Here is a 16,371-nt window from a genome sequence, read left to right as displayed (position 1 = left end):
ACTATGACACCTTTCTTTCGGAAATCAGGAAACACAAGGAACATAAACTCAAGACATGAAACAGAGACATTTAAACTGCTTTTGAAAAAATGATCCTGAGCAGACCCGTCTATCATAAAGCCTTGCTCATGTGATCTCTGGAGTTTACTGATATTCAAGACATAAGTTTGACTTGCAATGTGGTTTTGCTCAGAAAAGTGACTTTGTAAAGCTGGCTTTATGAGGTTCCAAATTCATTATGTTGCCATGATTTCCAGATCAAAAAGGCTTACTTTACAAGTAAACTGATGCTTATTCTAATTACTGTTCCTAAATATTTCCACCTGAAATCAGCTGACATTCCTTCTGGCACAGCTTCAAGGAGAATAAAGATTCTGTAATTGGAACTGAGTTGTTAACACTTCTATAGATTATGTGCAAGGCAACAGAGAGGCTAGTTTGCTGACCCCTACTTGTGTTGAGTTCTGAGGGGCAGAATAGGAATTTGGGTTATTCAAGCAAATTGACTATGTACACACAAAGAAGGGATGAGTCAAGTAAGAAAGTGCAGTGTTTTTACATTATCACTTTTCTGATCGATGTTGGAACAATCCTTCAAATAAAATGGAAAGATGTACAGGTTTCTAACTTCCTTTTTACCCAGGGAATAAGCTAAGATCTCTTTCAGGGTTCTGTTCAGATTCTGCATGAACCATTAGTTACCACTGAGTAAATTCCTGGATGACATCAGGCAGGTTGATATGAAGAACATGGGCTAACAAAATCACTGGTTTGACTTCAAGGCTATTAATCAGAAAACAGGCTAGCAAATGACTTCCTCAGGTTGCGGATGGTTTCAGCTTTTGCCTCATCTTCACTGGCATTCCCCCGCTGAGATGAGTCAGATATGCTGAAGGTGTTTGTCAAGGACTGGGACTTGCTGAAACAGAAAGAGGAGTTTGTGCTCAGCAAGAATCTGAGGTTTCATTCAGGCACGGAGGGTGGGAGAAGGTGGTACTTTAAAGCTGGCTGTGTGATGCTGTGTGGCTCACTGGGAAGTCACAGGGGTCGTTTACAGGGAGGGAATGACTGATATTCATGGTCCAGGCTATGTTCAGAGGGGTGGGAAAGTTGAGGAAGGATTTTCAAAGCCTTCATTTAAAGAAAAAAACAAACCTAAACAAACTCACAAATCAATATCAGCTATTTGAACTGATCTCTCTCATTAAAGTGATTGGAATGACTTCCACTGAATACCATGACAGCTATACTGAGCAGCTGGCCATATCCAGTAACATTTATGGTGCCTCCCTGTACTCCCCTTAGTGGTTCCGGCTTGTGACTCCCCAACCTGAAATATGTAATACATACCTTGCAGCAAACTTGTTGTTGCAAAAGCTCAACAAACAAATAATAAAAATGCAAATCCAGGAAGTGAAAAAGGTGAAGGCCTAACCCTACCAAGGGATTACTGCCTCTGGCCAGATGAGAGCTTACTTTCAATGCCACCTTAATGGTTCCTGCTCTGGGCAGCTATCTCAGAAGATCAGGCACATTTCCAAGCTCTTGCTTGCCCCCTGGCAAAAGCTGCTGAGGCCAGATTTAAGAGTCCGTTGGTTCATTTGGCAGGAAACCCAATCATACCTTATCTGAGGGTTGGTATAATTAGCAGTGCACCAAGCCTTGTCTAGTAACTTAGGACTGGAAAGGACTTCTAGGTCATCAAGTCCAGTACCTACTATTACATGCAGCCACCTCAAGTAATCCTGTACATAACCATATCAAGCTCCATTTTAAGGGTATTTAATCTGTTCTCCAATTGACTATTCTAGACCCTTGTTCCTTTGGTCCCAGAACTTTGGACCTTTGATCTCAGGGTCAAAAAAACCCATGCCAAAAAAAAGTGGGGTGGCGCACATGGCGACAACATGCAACACCCAAAAGTGGAGCCTGGCCAGCCAGAGTCACACACTGGCTGCTGCCCAGGCTCCCTGCTGCAGAAGCACTGCAGCTGAAGCTCCACAAGGCTTCCAGGACCCCAGGTAAGACTGCCGGGCCAGCACAGTTGCTGTCCCCAGCCTCCTCTACCCCACCCAGGGTAACCTACTGCACACCAGAACGCGCATGGCAAGGTGTGCCGCTGCTACTCGTCCCTGGGGAAACAAATGTCTACGCTTGCATGGATGCGGCCTTGATGGTTAGGGACCTTCTTCTAATATACAGCCTAATTGTATTTGTGGACAGTTTATTCCCATTTGTTTTTGTGACTACACTGCCTTGCTTACATGAAATACTTCTTGCAAACGTTTCCCACTGCTGCTGCTCCAAGCATGTTTGCTCCAAGCTCGAGAGGGTCCAGAGAAGGGCCACCCACATGATCAGGGACTTACGTGGCAAGGCATATGAGGAAAGGCTGAGGGATCTCGGACTCTTCAGCCTAAAGAAAAGAAGGCTGAGAGGGGACCCGATTGTGGCTTACTGCTATATCAGAGGCAAACATCAGGGGCTCACTGAACAACTGTTCACCAGGGCGCCCTGGGGGAAAACTAGAAACAACAGCCACAAACTCCTGGAAGATAGTTTCAGGTTGAATATTAGGAAAAACTTCTTTACAACTAGGGTGTCCAGACTATGGAACAAGCCCCCCCCAGAGGTGGTGCAATCATCTACCCTAGAGGTCTTCAAGAGAAGACTGGACAGTCACCTGGCTGGAGTCGTCTGACCCCAGATGTCTTTCCTGCTCATGCAGGGGGCTGGACCCGATGATCCTTTGGGGTCCCTTCTAGCCCTATGATTCTAACAAAGGTACCGACAAAGAGAAACTATCAAGAATTTAAGCGCTGTATTGTGTAGGCCTGCTCTACTCCAACCAAGTGTTTACATCAATCATGACCAACTGCATACAGCCCAATTTATCCTAGTGCTTGCAATTTTACTTCCAAGGGTGGGAAATTTTTAAAGAGTCTTGTGTAGACCTTAATCCCAGAGAAAAGTAAACGAGTGACTTGTCTAAATCCCTTGGGCAAATGAGGCTCTGAGGGGAATATTCCTTGTCTGAGAGGATGACAGCTGTGTTGAGTTATTGAGGACATGCTGGGGAGGAGAGGCAAGGAGAAAGGAGCATGGGAGTGAATGAAAAGAAAATATGAAATCTTTGAGACTCAGAGAACCTCTTTTCCCCCCCAGAGAAACAATCAAACATGCCCCAAGTATGCCACTGTTGCCTAGACCTTCATCCCTGAGCTGTCAGGCAATGGAGGTCAGAGAAGAGCTGACATTTGTGCCAAGCTAAGGCCCTTTTGGCAACAGCCCCTTCTCCAAATCTACTAGCTTCAAGGGTACCTACTTTAGATGTGGATGTGGAGGGGCCTGCTGCTTGGACATTTCACCCAGGCTTTGTGGACCAGGAGCCCGTCCTTGTGCAGGGGGCCGAGGCTGTTGTGGAGGGAAGGTGCCTGGCTTGGAGGCCTGAACTGGGGAGGTCCCAGTGGCTGATCGTGATTGCTGTGGGGATCCAGGTGACCTCTGTTGTTGAGGTGAGCTGGACTGGGGACTTTGGGGCTGCTGTCCCTGAGGAGAGAGCCGTTGTTGGGGAGGTGCTCCTGTCCGGGAAGATGGAGATCCCTGAGGCTGACGTGGACCTCCTGAAAAGAACGTATACACGAGACAGTTACAAGGTGCAGAAGACATGCATCAAACAAGGAGCAGATGCATGGGCCCAATAAAGAGAGAAATATTTGGGGCTCGTTTCATGCAGAGAAATTAGGAACAAATCAGTTATGGACACCAGTCACCATTAATTTGCATGCCATCGGCATCACATCCACATCTCTGGAGTTGTTACTGTTTCCTTTAACACTAGGGAAGCCACTGCCTTCCTTTCCCCCCAGTAGAGCCATCTTAAGGTGCTGCACTCTCCCTTGTGATCCATCTTAAGGTGCTGCACGCTCCATTTCTTGTCCTTAGTGAATATTATATATAAGTTTGAACTGTGAGAGAAGAAGGCTGGAATCAGTAGGAAAATAAGCTCCCCTGCCACATAGTGGAAGCAGTGTCTGCTGGTTTGAATCAGCAGCTCCTCCCTCTGGATAGGGCTGATATGGCACTTGTATACCATATCACCAGCTATGCCTCTTTATACCATATCACCAACTGTGCCTTTTTACTATCCCATTATCAGTAGGTGGATGCTTCAGCATTTCTTAGGTAGGAGAGCCTCAAAGCAGAAGTTGGATGTGACTTTTTAACCACCCTACAGACACAAATTTATGCTCTTGACAAGTGAAAGTAGACAAAAGAGTGCTCCATAATATTTTATCCAAGTCCAGCCTAATAGCTAGTAAAGATCCTTTAAGAACTTGGTGCAAAGGTAAAGTTGTTATTCCAGTGTCCTGCCCAAATTCCAATTCAGGCAACTCCATTTTGCAATCCTAGCTTCATTTTCAAATGCGTGTGCTCTTCTGCTTTATTTCCTGTCCTGAACTGTGTGGAGCATTGCTGTGAACTATTAAATAGCTGCTTACTTCACTACAGCACTGGCAGCAATTTCAGTGATGAAATATTTCTGTATCGTTTGAACTGGATGCTAAATTGATCCATCTGGGGCAGTAGTTGGCAACATTTTTAGATTTAAGGCACCCCTGAATAGGCTCAAGGCACCCCTTGGAAAATACCAGCTCTTAGTTTTCAGTCTTTTTTTATTACCAAAAATAATAGAGCCATTTTTCTGTTACAAAGAACTTTTAAAGACCACAACTATGGATTTCTATTTGAAATCTCTGGGTTTTTCTTGTGCATCATGTTTGTAAACCTAGCGGTACTAACATTGCGCAGCACCCCGTGGCACCCTTGAGAGGATATTGAGGCACCTTAGTTGGGAATCACTGGTACAGGGCTTCTGTGTTTTTGGTTATAGAATATAGTACCTTGAGGAGGTGGTCGTGGCTGGGACAGTTGTCCAAACTGGGGTCCAGGCTGAGGCTGCATCTGTGATTTCATTTGCTGAGGCTGGACTTGCTGAGGCTGCAAAAACAGTCATTACAATCAACAGAATATCTCAACAGAGAAGTCCAGGAGTGATTGAGAGAGGTTTAGACTGTTGTAGTATTTTCTAAACACATACACACTCCAGCATTTTGTGCAGTAAGTCCATAGTTTGGTGTTGGAGAGATGACTAGAAAAAAGAACTGACACTGTTTGCTAAGAGAGAATGATAGTGAAGTTAAAATATTTAACTAGTGCATTTAGGAAGCCAGAAACTGTCGAAGTAGATCAGGCACAAAGTTCATTTATGCCATTCTTCTGTCTCAGCCAGCACTAACCATTTTCAAGAGAAGACATAAGAAGCCCATAGTAGGCAGCTGTGGGGTAAACTGCTGAGGACACTGTGTCTCATCCTGATCACCAATATTTAGAGATCTTATGCTCCAAAGCTTGAAGATTTAATATCTGTACCACACAACTGGTATAATTATAACCATTCTGGATGTCTTTGCTATTGATATAAATGTCCACATTTGCTACACTCTTTGCCCCTCAGGACATCCTGCAACAATGTGTTCTAAAGTTGAATTCTACGTTGACCAAAAAGCTATTTCTTTTTGTCCATTTCTCACTTTCATTGCATGTCTCCTTGTTCTTGTGTCAAGAACCACTGAGAGCAGAAACTGCTAATCTACCGTCTCTGGAATGTGTTCAGGCCCTTGATCATTTTTATCACTCTCCTCAGAACTCCCTTCAGTTCTGGTCAGGTATAATTAGGTACAATTACCTATAGTAATACCACTGACTTTATATAAAGGCATTATAATTGTCTATGTATTGTTTACCATCTCATTCTTTTATGTGTCCTACCACCTGGTGGTTTGATATGTTTTACTATAGCTATACACTGAACAGAGGTTCTTACTGAGCTGTCTGCAAAGATGCATCAGTCCCTTTTTTGAGCCGATACAGTTAATTTAGAACCCTGCACGGGATCTGGATAGTTGTATTCCCCCCTACCCGGTGCTTTTCTTTGTATTTATCAGCACTGAATATCATTTGCCATTGTGCTGACTTGGCATGTTTAAGTTAGACGCGGGAGCGGTGAGAGGCACGTGGGTGAAAGCTCGCTGCTCCCCCGCTCCCCTGAAGCCCCCCAGAAACCCTCCAGCAGCCGCGGAGCCCCCCGCCGACCCCCAGCACAGCCGGGGTAAGCGGGGCCCGTGGAGAGAGGGGGCTAACCCCTTAGTGTGTGTGTGTGGGAGGCGGCAGCTGAGTGGAGCTGGGCTGGGTCAAGCCCTGCCCAGGCCCCTACTTGGCCCAGCCCCCCAGGGAACCACGCGACCAGAGCCACACAAACAGGCTGCACAAACAGGCGCGCTTCTCTGCCGGCGCATGAGTTAGCGCGGAGTTCACGCGGGAGGGCGTGCGGGAGGGTCCCGGACCCTGCCTGCGCACCCCCCAGGGTAGACAGTCCCAGCCGTAGCCAGCCTACCAGAGGCATGACACGGATGGGCACGCGCCGCACCCCGAGGGTCCCCTCGGGCTCCGCGGCCCCCCCTCTGGCACCTCAGAGACGGCCACCCAGACGGAGCCCCTGGTTCCGGGCTCCACGCAGACAGAGCCCCTGGCTCTCGGCTGTGGGGGCTGCCTGTCCCTTTTTCAGGCTCTGGGGCCTGGGAGCATGGCGACCTCCCCTTGCGGGGTCTGCTCCCTTTTGGGGTCTCTGGTGTGCCAGCTGGAGGAGCTCCAGGCCACAGTCCAGAGACTGCGTGCCATCAGGGACTGCGAGCAGGAGATAGACTCCTACTGCCAGGCCCTTCTCCCCCGGGAGGCAGAGGGTAGATCACAGTCTCCCTCCACGCCAAAAGAGGACTCTGGGACCTCCTGCTGTGTCCAGCCAGGGGCATGGATCAAGGTGGTCAAGGGCCCTAAGGCCCGCCACACTAAGGCCCCTCCCCCGCCAGAACTGAGCAACAGGTATGCACCTCTTGCTGCCCCAGCAGAGCCTGCTGAGTTGCCAGCCCCCACAGGCAACATGGGCCTAACTGCAACTCCTGCCCTTGCTCTCCCCAAGACAAAACATAAGGTGTTTGTTGTGGGAGACTCCCTCCTGAGGGGGATGGAGGGGCCACTCTGCCACCCCGACCCCTTAGCCCGGCAAGTCTGCTGCTTCCCAGGGGCCCAGGGGTCTGTGGGATTGCGGAGAGGATCCCCAAGCTCCTCAAACCCACAGACCACTATCCCATGCTCCTTATTCATGTGGGCACCAATGACACGGCTCAGAGCACTCCCAGCCAGGTCATGAGGCGCTACAGGGATTTGGGAGTGGAGCTAAAGGGTCTGGGGGCACAGGTGGTGTTCTCGTCGATCCTCCCAGTCTCAGGCTATGGGCTGAGAAGGGACAGGAGGATCTATGTGGTCAACCAAAGACTGCGGCGCTGGTGTCGTCGGGAAGGCTTTGGCTTTCATGACCACAGTCCGCTCTTTGGCGAGAGAGGCAGCAAGCTGCTGGGAAGAGATGGTCTCCACCTCTCTCCCCTAGGGAGGAGGCTCTTCTCAGCCAGACTGGCTGACCTGCTCCACCGGGCTTTAAACTAAGCCCGCTGGGGGACAGGGGGACTACCGCCACTGCTGGCCCGCTGAGCAATCCTTGCAAAGCCAGCAGATCACGGCACTCAAGGGAGCCCACCCCAGCCCCAGCCCTGGTAAAATCTGTGGGCAAGGAAGGAGCCCCCCAGGGGGCACTTGCCTGCCTGTACACTAATGCCAGGAGCTTGGGGAATAAGCAGGAGGAGCTCATCCTCCTGCTCAGTGCAAACAATTACGATGTCATAGGGATAACGGAGACCTGGTGGGACTCCACCCATGACTGGACCACAGGGATAGATGGCTATACCCTGTACAGGAGGGATCGTGTAGAGAAAAGGGGCGGGGGGTGTAGCTCTCTATGTTAAGGAAAGCTACACGTCCCTGCAAGCCGATATTGGCGACCAGGGTGGACGGCTGGAGACCCTCTGGGTTAAAATCCGTGGGGGACACGGCACAGGGGACACAATGGTGGGAGTCTATTACAGACCTCCCACCCAAAGTCCTGAGCTTGACCAGGAGTTTGCACAGGAACTGGCTGAGGCAGCTTGCTCCAGAACCATGGTTGTCATGGGTGACTTCAATTACCCGGACATCTCGTGGGAGGATTGCTCAGCAAAATCTGAGCGGTCGCAGAGCTTCCTCTCATGCGTGGATGACCTCTACCTGACTCAAGAAGTCTATGGGCCAACGAGAGGCAAAGCGCTGCTCAACCTGGTGCTGGCTACTGGGGATGACCTAGTTGGCGACCTAGTGATCGATGGGAAGCTGGGTGACAGCGACCACGAACTGATCACCTTCACCATCCGCCGAAAAGCTGGCAAGTCAGTCGGCAACACGCAAGTCCTTGACTTCAGGAAAGCCGACTTTGACAAGCTCAGGAGGCTTGTCAGTGAGGCCCTAAGGGACTGTGATCACAGGGAGAGGGGAGTTCAAGAAGAGTGGTTGCTCCTCAAGGGAGCGATCCTCAATGCCCAAACTAAGTCTATTCCATCTCGGAGGAAAGGCAGCAAGAGGGCACAGCAGCCCCCCGGCTCTCCAGGGACCTAGCAGACCTCCTGAGGCTAAAAAGAAAGGCCTACAAAGGATGGAGGATGGGAGTCACCTCCAAGAAGGATTATTCTGCACTGGTCCGGTCCTGTAGGGAGCATACCAGGAAAGCCAAGGCTGCAACTGAACTCCAACTAGCTTTGAGCATCAAGGACAATAAAAAGTCCTTTTTCAGATATGTGGGGAGCCGGAGGAAAAGCAGGGGCAACGTTGGACCCCTGCTGAACCAGATGGGGCAACTGACAACTGACACCCAGGAAAAAGCCAACCTATTAAATAGGTACTTTGCGTCAGTCTTTCATCAGTCCCATGGGACGCCCATGCCTGCTACAGGACAGGGAAGTCCGGGTGAGGGTGATCCCCTGCCCTCCATTAATGCTGACTTTGTGAAGGAACATCTTGAGAAGCTGGATACCTTCAAGTCAGCCGGCCCTGACAATCTTCACCCCAGGGTACTCAAGGAGCTGGCGAGCATCATAGCCCAGCCTCTAGCACGGATCGAAAACTCTTGGTGCTCTGGTGTAGTGCCCGAAGACTGGAAGAAGGCCAACGTGGTGCCTATCTTCAAGAAAGGGAGGAAAGTGGATCCGGCTAACTATAGGCCCATCAGCCTGACTTCTATCCCGGGGAAGATCTTAGAAAAGTTTATTAAGGAGGCCATCCTTAATGGACTGGCCAACGCCAACATCTTAAGGGATAGCCAGCACGGGTTTGTTGCGGGTAGGTCTTGCTTGACCAATCTCATTTCCTTCTACGACCAGGTGACCTATCACCTGGACAAGGGAGATGAGATTGATGTCATATATCTTGACTTCAAAAAAGCCTTTGATCTGGTGTCCCATGATCATCTCTTGGAGAAACTGGCCAATTGTCGCCTTGGGTCCTCCACGATCCACTGGCTGGAAAATTGGCTCCGGGGTCGGACCCAGAGGGTAGTAATTGATGGAAGTCACTCATCGTGGTGTCCTGTGACCAGTGGGGTCCCCCAGGGCTCTGTCCTTGGACCCATACTGTTCAACATCTTCATTAATGATGTGGACACTGGAGTCAGAAGCGGACTGGCCAAGTTCGCCGATGACACCAAACTTTGGGGCAAAGCATCCACACCAGAAGACAGGCGGATGATCCAGGCTGACCTGGACAGGCTCAGCAAGTGGGCGGATGAGAATCTGATGGTGTTCAACGCTGATAAAATGCAAGGTTCTCCACCTTGGGGAAAAAAACCCGCAGCATCCTTATAGGCTCGGCAGTGCTATGTTGGCTAGCACTATGCAAGAAAGAGACTTGGGGGTCATCATTGACCACAAGATGAACATGAGCCTGCAATGCGATGCTGCGGCTAGTAAAGCGACCAAAACGCTGGCTTGCATCCATAGATGCTTCTCAAGCAAATCCCGGGACGTCATTCTCCCCCTGTACTCGGCCTTAGTGAGGCTGCAGCTGGAGTACTGCGTCCAGTTTTGGGCTCCACAATTCAAAAAGGATGTGGAGAAGCTTGAGAGAGTCCAGAGAAGAGCCACGCGCATGATCAGAGGTCAGGGAAGCAGACCCTACGATGACAGGCTGAGAGCCCTGGGGCTCTTTAGCCTGGAAAAGCGCAGGCTCAGGGGTGATCTGATGGCCACCTACAAGTTTATCAGGGGTGACCACCAGTATCTGGGGGAACATTTGTTCACCAGAGCGCCCCCAAGGGATGACGAGGTCGAATGGTCACAAACTACTACAAGATCGTTTCAGGCTGGACATAAGGAAGAATTTCTTTACTGTCCGAGCCCCCAAGGTCTGGAACAGCCTGCCACCGGAGGTTGTTCAAGCGCCTTCATTGAACACCTTCAAGATGAAACTGGATGCTTATCTTGCTGGGATCCTATGACCCCAGCTGACTTCCTGCCCTTTGGGCGGGGGGCTGGACTCGATGATCTTCCGAGGTCCCTTCCAGCCCTAATGTCTATGAAATCTATGAAAGTCTTTCTGAAGTTCTTCACAGTCCTCCCTGTTTCTGATTAACCTGAACAGCCTGGTGTCATCTGCAAAGTTAGTTATCTTTCTGCTCACCACCTTCCTTCAGATAGTTTATAAATATATTAAACAACCGGGGATGTTGTGCAAAGGCCTGTGCCCTAAATTGTCCAAGGCTATTGTCTAACTAAGCCTGCTACATAAAATTGTTTAGGAAAGTCAGAAAAGTTGGAGACAAATAGACTGGTACAAATTGGACTGCTTACATTAAAAGGACACTGATAAAAGATACTGATAAAAGGACACAGATAGTCCCGGGTTTTTCAGGGCAATGAGCCAGAAACAGGAGGAAATGCTTATAATTAAAAACACTGAAATGTGCTTCAGTTAGTTAACATTAATGGGGTGAGGATGCCAACCCATCTTGGACATAGCTTATCTGGGGGGTTACTCAACAAATAGGATTCTGCAAGTCACCCATCCTCATGTGCCATTTTCCTTCTCCACCTTATTTCTCTCTCACTTTATCTTCCATCTAATAATCAGCTGACCTAACCAACCAAAATGGCACCACCTTTTGCAATACTGCTGTTTACATATTACTAGAGAAGCAGCTAAAACAATTCCATAAACTGCCTTACACTGGTCTATTCAGGTCTCAGTCTTGAAGTGGCTGATAAAGCCATGTGATATGCCAGTATTTCTCCAGCAGCCATGTTACAAGTGAAAATCTGTGCCAGAGTGAGAAGCTGCATTTTTTTTGTTTGCTATGCTTTTCTCTCTCTTGACTACTTGCCTTTTAAAGAAACCAGGGTCAAACTTCCAACAGCAGCAAGACCAGCTCCAGACCATTTCAATTAACTTTTTCTCTCTGCAAAAAGTATAGTTAATGCCATCTAAAATATTATCTAAAAGACTATCAATAAGGGCTTCTCAACAAAAAAAAATCTACAGGTAAAGGAAAAAGGAATAGAGGATATTTTAGGATATTATAAAGAAAAATAATCTTCCTTAATACTTTATATTCTAAATGCTGTGTTTTTCCTCCTTCCCCTCTGTCTCTTTAATAAAGGGTTAAAAAGATTTTTTTAGTGGTGGCTATCACAATAAGGGGTTTCCCAAACCTCAGTGGGCAGTACTGCTCTACCATACATAGCTTTCCAATATGTCAACAACACCCATGAAGGGATCTCTAGGCTGGCTTTGCTCTTCTTCCTCTGCCTGGGCTGTGCTGCTGGAGTTCACAATAAGGGTTTCATCAGCAGTGCAATTATGGCATCTTGCTACAACTCCACAGACATGAAATCAAGCCCCTTTAGTCTTATATCAAAGTAAATGGTTGTAAAAGGTTACATGGCTACTTAAGTTGGGAAGTCAAAGGCAGCTGGATATAATGCTAGCTATATCACGGCATGGTGTGCCACTGCCTACGGAACAGGCATGCCTTAACTTTATGGGTCATTAGGCTTGTAGGACCATTGGCTTTTTCTGTCACAATAAGCGTAAACCAGAGGGAACAGTCAGCCCTGTTGAGAAAGCCCAGCTGTGGGGATCAGGAGTGTCCTGTTAGGGGCTTTATAAAAGCTACACGAAGAGTAAGTGGGGGCGGAGGAGAAAGTGGGTTGTGAGCAGAATATGTGGAGGGGTCAGGCTATTGTGCTGGGGCCAGAGCCAAAGGTGCTCCCATCCTTGTGTCCAGAACAGGGCAGCAGGGTCCGATTTTGTTTGTTTATATGTTTGCTTATTTGTTGCTTAAAGACTTTTATTTGGGAAGACTGGCTGAGGAACTCCTCAGGGAGGAAAGCCAGCCAGCAGGCTAGGTAACCTGCTTACACCCTGGAACACACTCAATCATTTCATTTTATAACAGCAAATAAGAGTTTCATTAGCAACTTGTCCCTCATTCAGCCCAAGTCACACCCTTTTAAATGTAACAGCACCAATACAAAATTTGAAGGTACTATTGTTAACCATTTGCTATGGTGAACACTGATCTTCAAATACTTGAAGGGCTGCCATAAAGAAGAGGGAAAGCACCATAAAGAAGAGGGAAAGCAGGTAGGAGGATGCTGATGAATGCCTTGAAGTTGCAGCAAAGTAAGTTTAAATTGGATATCCAGAAAAAAATTTCATGCCTTCCTCTGTAGCAGGGCATGTGGCCCTCTACCTGGGATCTCTTGAGCATATATTGAAAACATTTCATAGAAGCAGGACATTGCCTGTTGTGGTTCCCTTGCTTTACCTGTAGTAGGTTAGTGTGTTAGGCCTGTGTTGTTTTAGGGTTGATGTGTTATGTAGAGTTTATATTATTGTCTCTGTGGGATAGTTTGAATAGGAACGATCCTGCCTCAGGCAGGGAGTCGGACTAGATGACTTCTGGAGGTCCCTTCCAGCCTTACTTCTCTATGATTCTCTACAATTCTACGATCAGTAATGGATTCCTTGGTTTCTGTCTGTAAGCTAATTTATGATCTATAGCAAGAGTGTACCTTTTACCCCATGACTACTAAGTTTCTTTAGTACCCTTTTCTGAAGGATGTTGTCAAAAGCCTTTTGGAAGTCTAAATAAACCAGATGTACATTTCTCATTGACTCACTACTTTCTGGAAGAATGCTCAGTGAGATACTAGAGAAAGAATAACAAATTCTAGGAATGGTGCAAGATAGAAGTTTAAAGAAGTTGTGACTTTCAGACCTAATCGGATCATGATCTACCAGCTTTTTTTATTCTGTTTGTAATGGATGTTTCAGACAATTTGACAGGAGCACATGCAAGTTTACCAGTCTATAAATTCTTAGACCATCCTTAGAACCTGTTTTAAACATTGGTTTACATACACTTGCTATGCTCCAGTCCTCTGAAACAGTAGCTGTTCTTACTAAGAAATTACATGTTTTTGTTAGTAATTTAGCCACTCCACTCTAAGCTCCGTCAGAACTCCTAGACAAAAGCATTTGGCTTGGTGACTTATCACTTTTTAAAATATCACTTTGCTTCAGTAGCTCATCTGTCACTTAAGTCTCTGGGAGTGCTTCATCTCCAGCTACCTCTCTGACGTCCTCAGGGAGACTGGTGCAAAGAAATTGGTTTCTCAGAAACGTCCTTATCTTCTTTATTTGTTCTATCCAATTCCTGATGATCCAGAAAACACACCGTTTCTTTAATGGCTTCCTGTTTCAGATTCTCGTAAAGGATCTCTTGTTTTGTTCTAACCCTTCTAGTTATTCACTTTTCAAAATTCAACTTGGCTCTAATTCCTTATTACTTATTGTCACGGCAGGGTCTTCGTGGAGGGCCGTGATCTCCTTGAGGCCCTCTCACCGCGCTACTTCGGCCCGAGGGCACCCTCCATTCTCGCCCGCCACGTCTTGAAGGAATATGTAACAGGGAGGCTACCTTGTGTTTCCTCGGGCACGTAAGCTCCTGGACCCCTCGTGGGTCTCCCCGTACAATGGCGCTACCCAAGCACCCCAGCCTTATGGGCTATGCGTGGCTCCTACCAACCCCTAATACCACGCCCCAAGCCTCGCAGATGTAATGGACGTTGTCCAGTCTGTACGCTCACTTCTCGGGCCTCCTCTTTACTGTGGCCCACTCTGGGCTCCCTCTCTCGTGCCCAGCCTCTTGCTGGGACTCTCATCTAGCCCGCTCTGGACCTCCCCTCCCGGTGTGGTTCCGCTCAGGGACTCTCTAGCGGGCCTCCGGTCCTATGGGCCAACCGCATGGACACCCTCTCTGACCCTGGCTCACCGCGCTGCTACTCCCCGTCTTCTCAGGGCAACCGCAGCGCCCTACCTCAGTCTGAGGGGTGTTACCGCACTAGCCTGCGGCCGGGCTCGCTATGCCCGTCTCGGGCTTCTCAGTAATTGCCCCTCTCTCTAGGGCTCCTCAGTATGGCGCTCCCCCTCTCTGGGGCTCGCCGTGCCCACTCTGGGCTACTCAATAATACCACCCCTTTCCTGGGGCCGGGGTCTATGTTCCCCCACACACAATCCGGGGTCTCGGTCCCCGTCCGCAACCTACAGGTTGCGCCCGCGACCCACTGGCCGCGCTCCTCGCCGCCAGTTGCTCACGCACTGACGTGCGAGCTGCGCCTTCCCTGGCGCTATGAAAATAATGCGCCCTCTTGGCACTAGGGCACCCCACACTCTCTGGGGTCCCTGTGATTGAGGCCTCCTCCAACCCCTACAGCCTCACCCAAGCCTCCGGGTGTAATAACAGAGCCAAACAAACACAAGCCTCCTGGCTGTAACACAAACATAAAGTCCCCTGGCTAAACCTTTAGTGCCCAATCCTCTCAGGGCTATCATGAGCTGTACTTGCCCGTCGGGCTTCTCCCCATAGCTGGGCTGAGTGAGCTCCTGCCTCTCCAGCTGCTGGCAGAGAACTGCCAGCCTGGCCTCAGCCCTGAGCTTTATAAGGGCCAGGCCCTGCCTCCTACAGGCAGCTGGTTCCCCTTGGTTGCTCCGGCAACCCGCAGCTGCGCTCATTACCTGAGCAAGCCTCGGCTGGGCTCGTTATGTCAGGCCAGGGTGCGCTCACTCGCTCCCTGGCAGTTTCTCCACTCTAGGAGCAGGGGCACCGAGGTGCCTTGCGACACTTATTGCCTGCTGTAATTAATACCTCTGTTCAGTGGCTTCACTAGGGTCATATTTCCTTATCTTGATGGATTTCTGTTTTTCTGCAATATGTTCTCAAACCTTGTCATTAAGCCATGTTCGTTTACTTTTTCACTTTCCTCATTCCTTTTTTGTTCAACAGTACATTTGCCTTCTGAAAGACTTATTGTTTTCCTAAGTAGCATCCATGCTGACTCCAGTGGCATAAGATGCCTCTAAAGAGCCTCAGGGGCTTCATCAACAGTGAACAAGACCACTTGGTTTGGTTTTATAAGGGACTGAGTCGTGTTGCTGGTGATCATTTTGGAATATCTTCTTATTCTCTGTTTTCATTATAATCCCTGCAAAAAATATCAGACTTCACTTTCCCTAGAGGGAGGAGGATATAATCCATCCAGCCTTTGCCTGGCACAGGTCTGATTTACTGAGTTTATTTTATGCCGTGCTATAAAATTGATTCTGCTTTCCTAGTTCACTGTTCTGTCACCTCTTAGAGCACCTCACTGGGCATATTATCATCTTTTGCCATCATGCTGCCCAGCCTAACTCACCATAGCAATAACTGCCCCTTTGCTTGCACAGATGTCCCTAATCTGTCCCCTTCTATTTCCACTCCCTCATCAACTTTCCCATCATTGTCCCCACCTCTCAGCAAAGTGTTGACAGTATTTGTTTCTAATGATACTTCTTTTTATAGAGATGTGTACTCATGGTAAGTCTGCACCAAGTCAAAAGGTGCAGTTATGTGTATCTATACATAAAAGCAATGAATGCTTTAGACTAAGACAATGATTCCATGGTAACACGGAGAAACACATTTTTCATGGACACACCATGAAAGATTTCTGGAAGAGCTCACCCTGAACCAGTAACAGAGGACTATCCTGTACCCTCCACTACTATCTCTTCCCAGCATTATAGTAGTATTTAGTCTCCTGAGGCATTTGATTGGCCCAACACCCAGGGGAGCATGTGAAAACATTATCTTGCCTGAAAGGCTCTGTCTGTCCTTACCCAAGGCCTTAGAGGTGAGGGGATAGATCCTGCAGTCACAAGAAGCTGAGCCATTTTGGAGACAACTAGATCAGCTATGAGTTGCCTGTCCTCCTCCACATGCTCCCCGATAAGGGGCATTGAGCTGTCCATCACCTATGTGAAGAGAGAAAAGGACAATTAATAAGGAGCCTTCCC

At 48.4% G+C, this 16,371-nt stretch overlaps 1 protein-coding gene across 2 annotated transcripts in view; it reads right to left on the bottom strand.

The window, feature by feature from the left end:
• Positions 1-540: 540 nt before the first annotated feature.
• SYN3 (synapsin III) overlaps positions 541-16,371 on the bottom strand; it is a 377,511-nt gene continuing 361,680 nt past the window's right edge. For both annotated transcript variants that reach the window (XM_059726429.1, XM_019489296.2), the window contains exons 11-14: positions 16,195-16,329; positions 4,905-5,001; positions 3,326-3,623; positions 541-919 (exon numbers count right to left, since the gene is read on the bottom strand). In XM_059726429.1, coding sequence (XP_059582412.1) covers positions 787-919; positions 3,326-3,623; positions 4,905-5,001; positions 16,195-16,329 — 663 coding nt within the window. In that variant the 3' untranslated portion in view covers positions 541-786. The remainder of the gene's footprint in view (positions 920-3,325; positions 3,624-4,904; positions 5,002-16,194; positions 16,330-16,371) is intronic.

The sequence above is a fragment of the Alligator mississippiensis genome, chromosome 4, assembly GCF_030867095.1.
Source record: "Alligator mississippiensis isolate rAllMis1 chromosome 4, rAllMis1, whole genome shotgun sequence".
Lineage (NCBI taxonomy): Eukaryota > Metazoa > Chordata > Crocodylia > Alligatoridae > Alligator > Alligator mississippiensis.
Note: the sequence above shows the minus strand (reverse complement) of the source record. Positions and strands in the feature narration are given on the sequence as shown.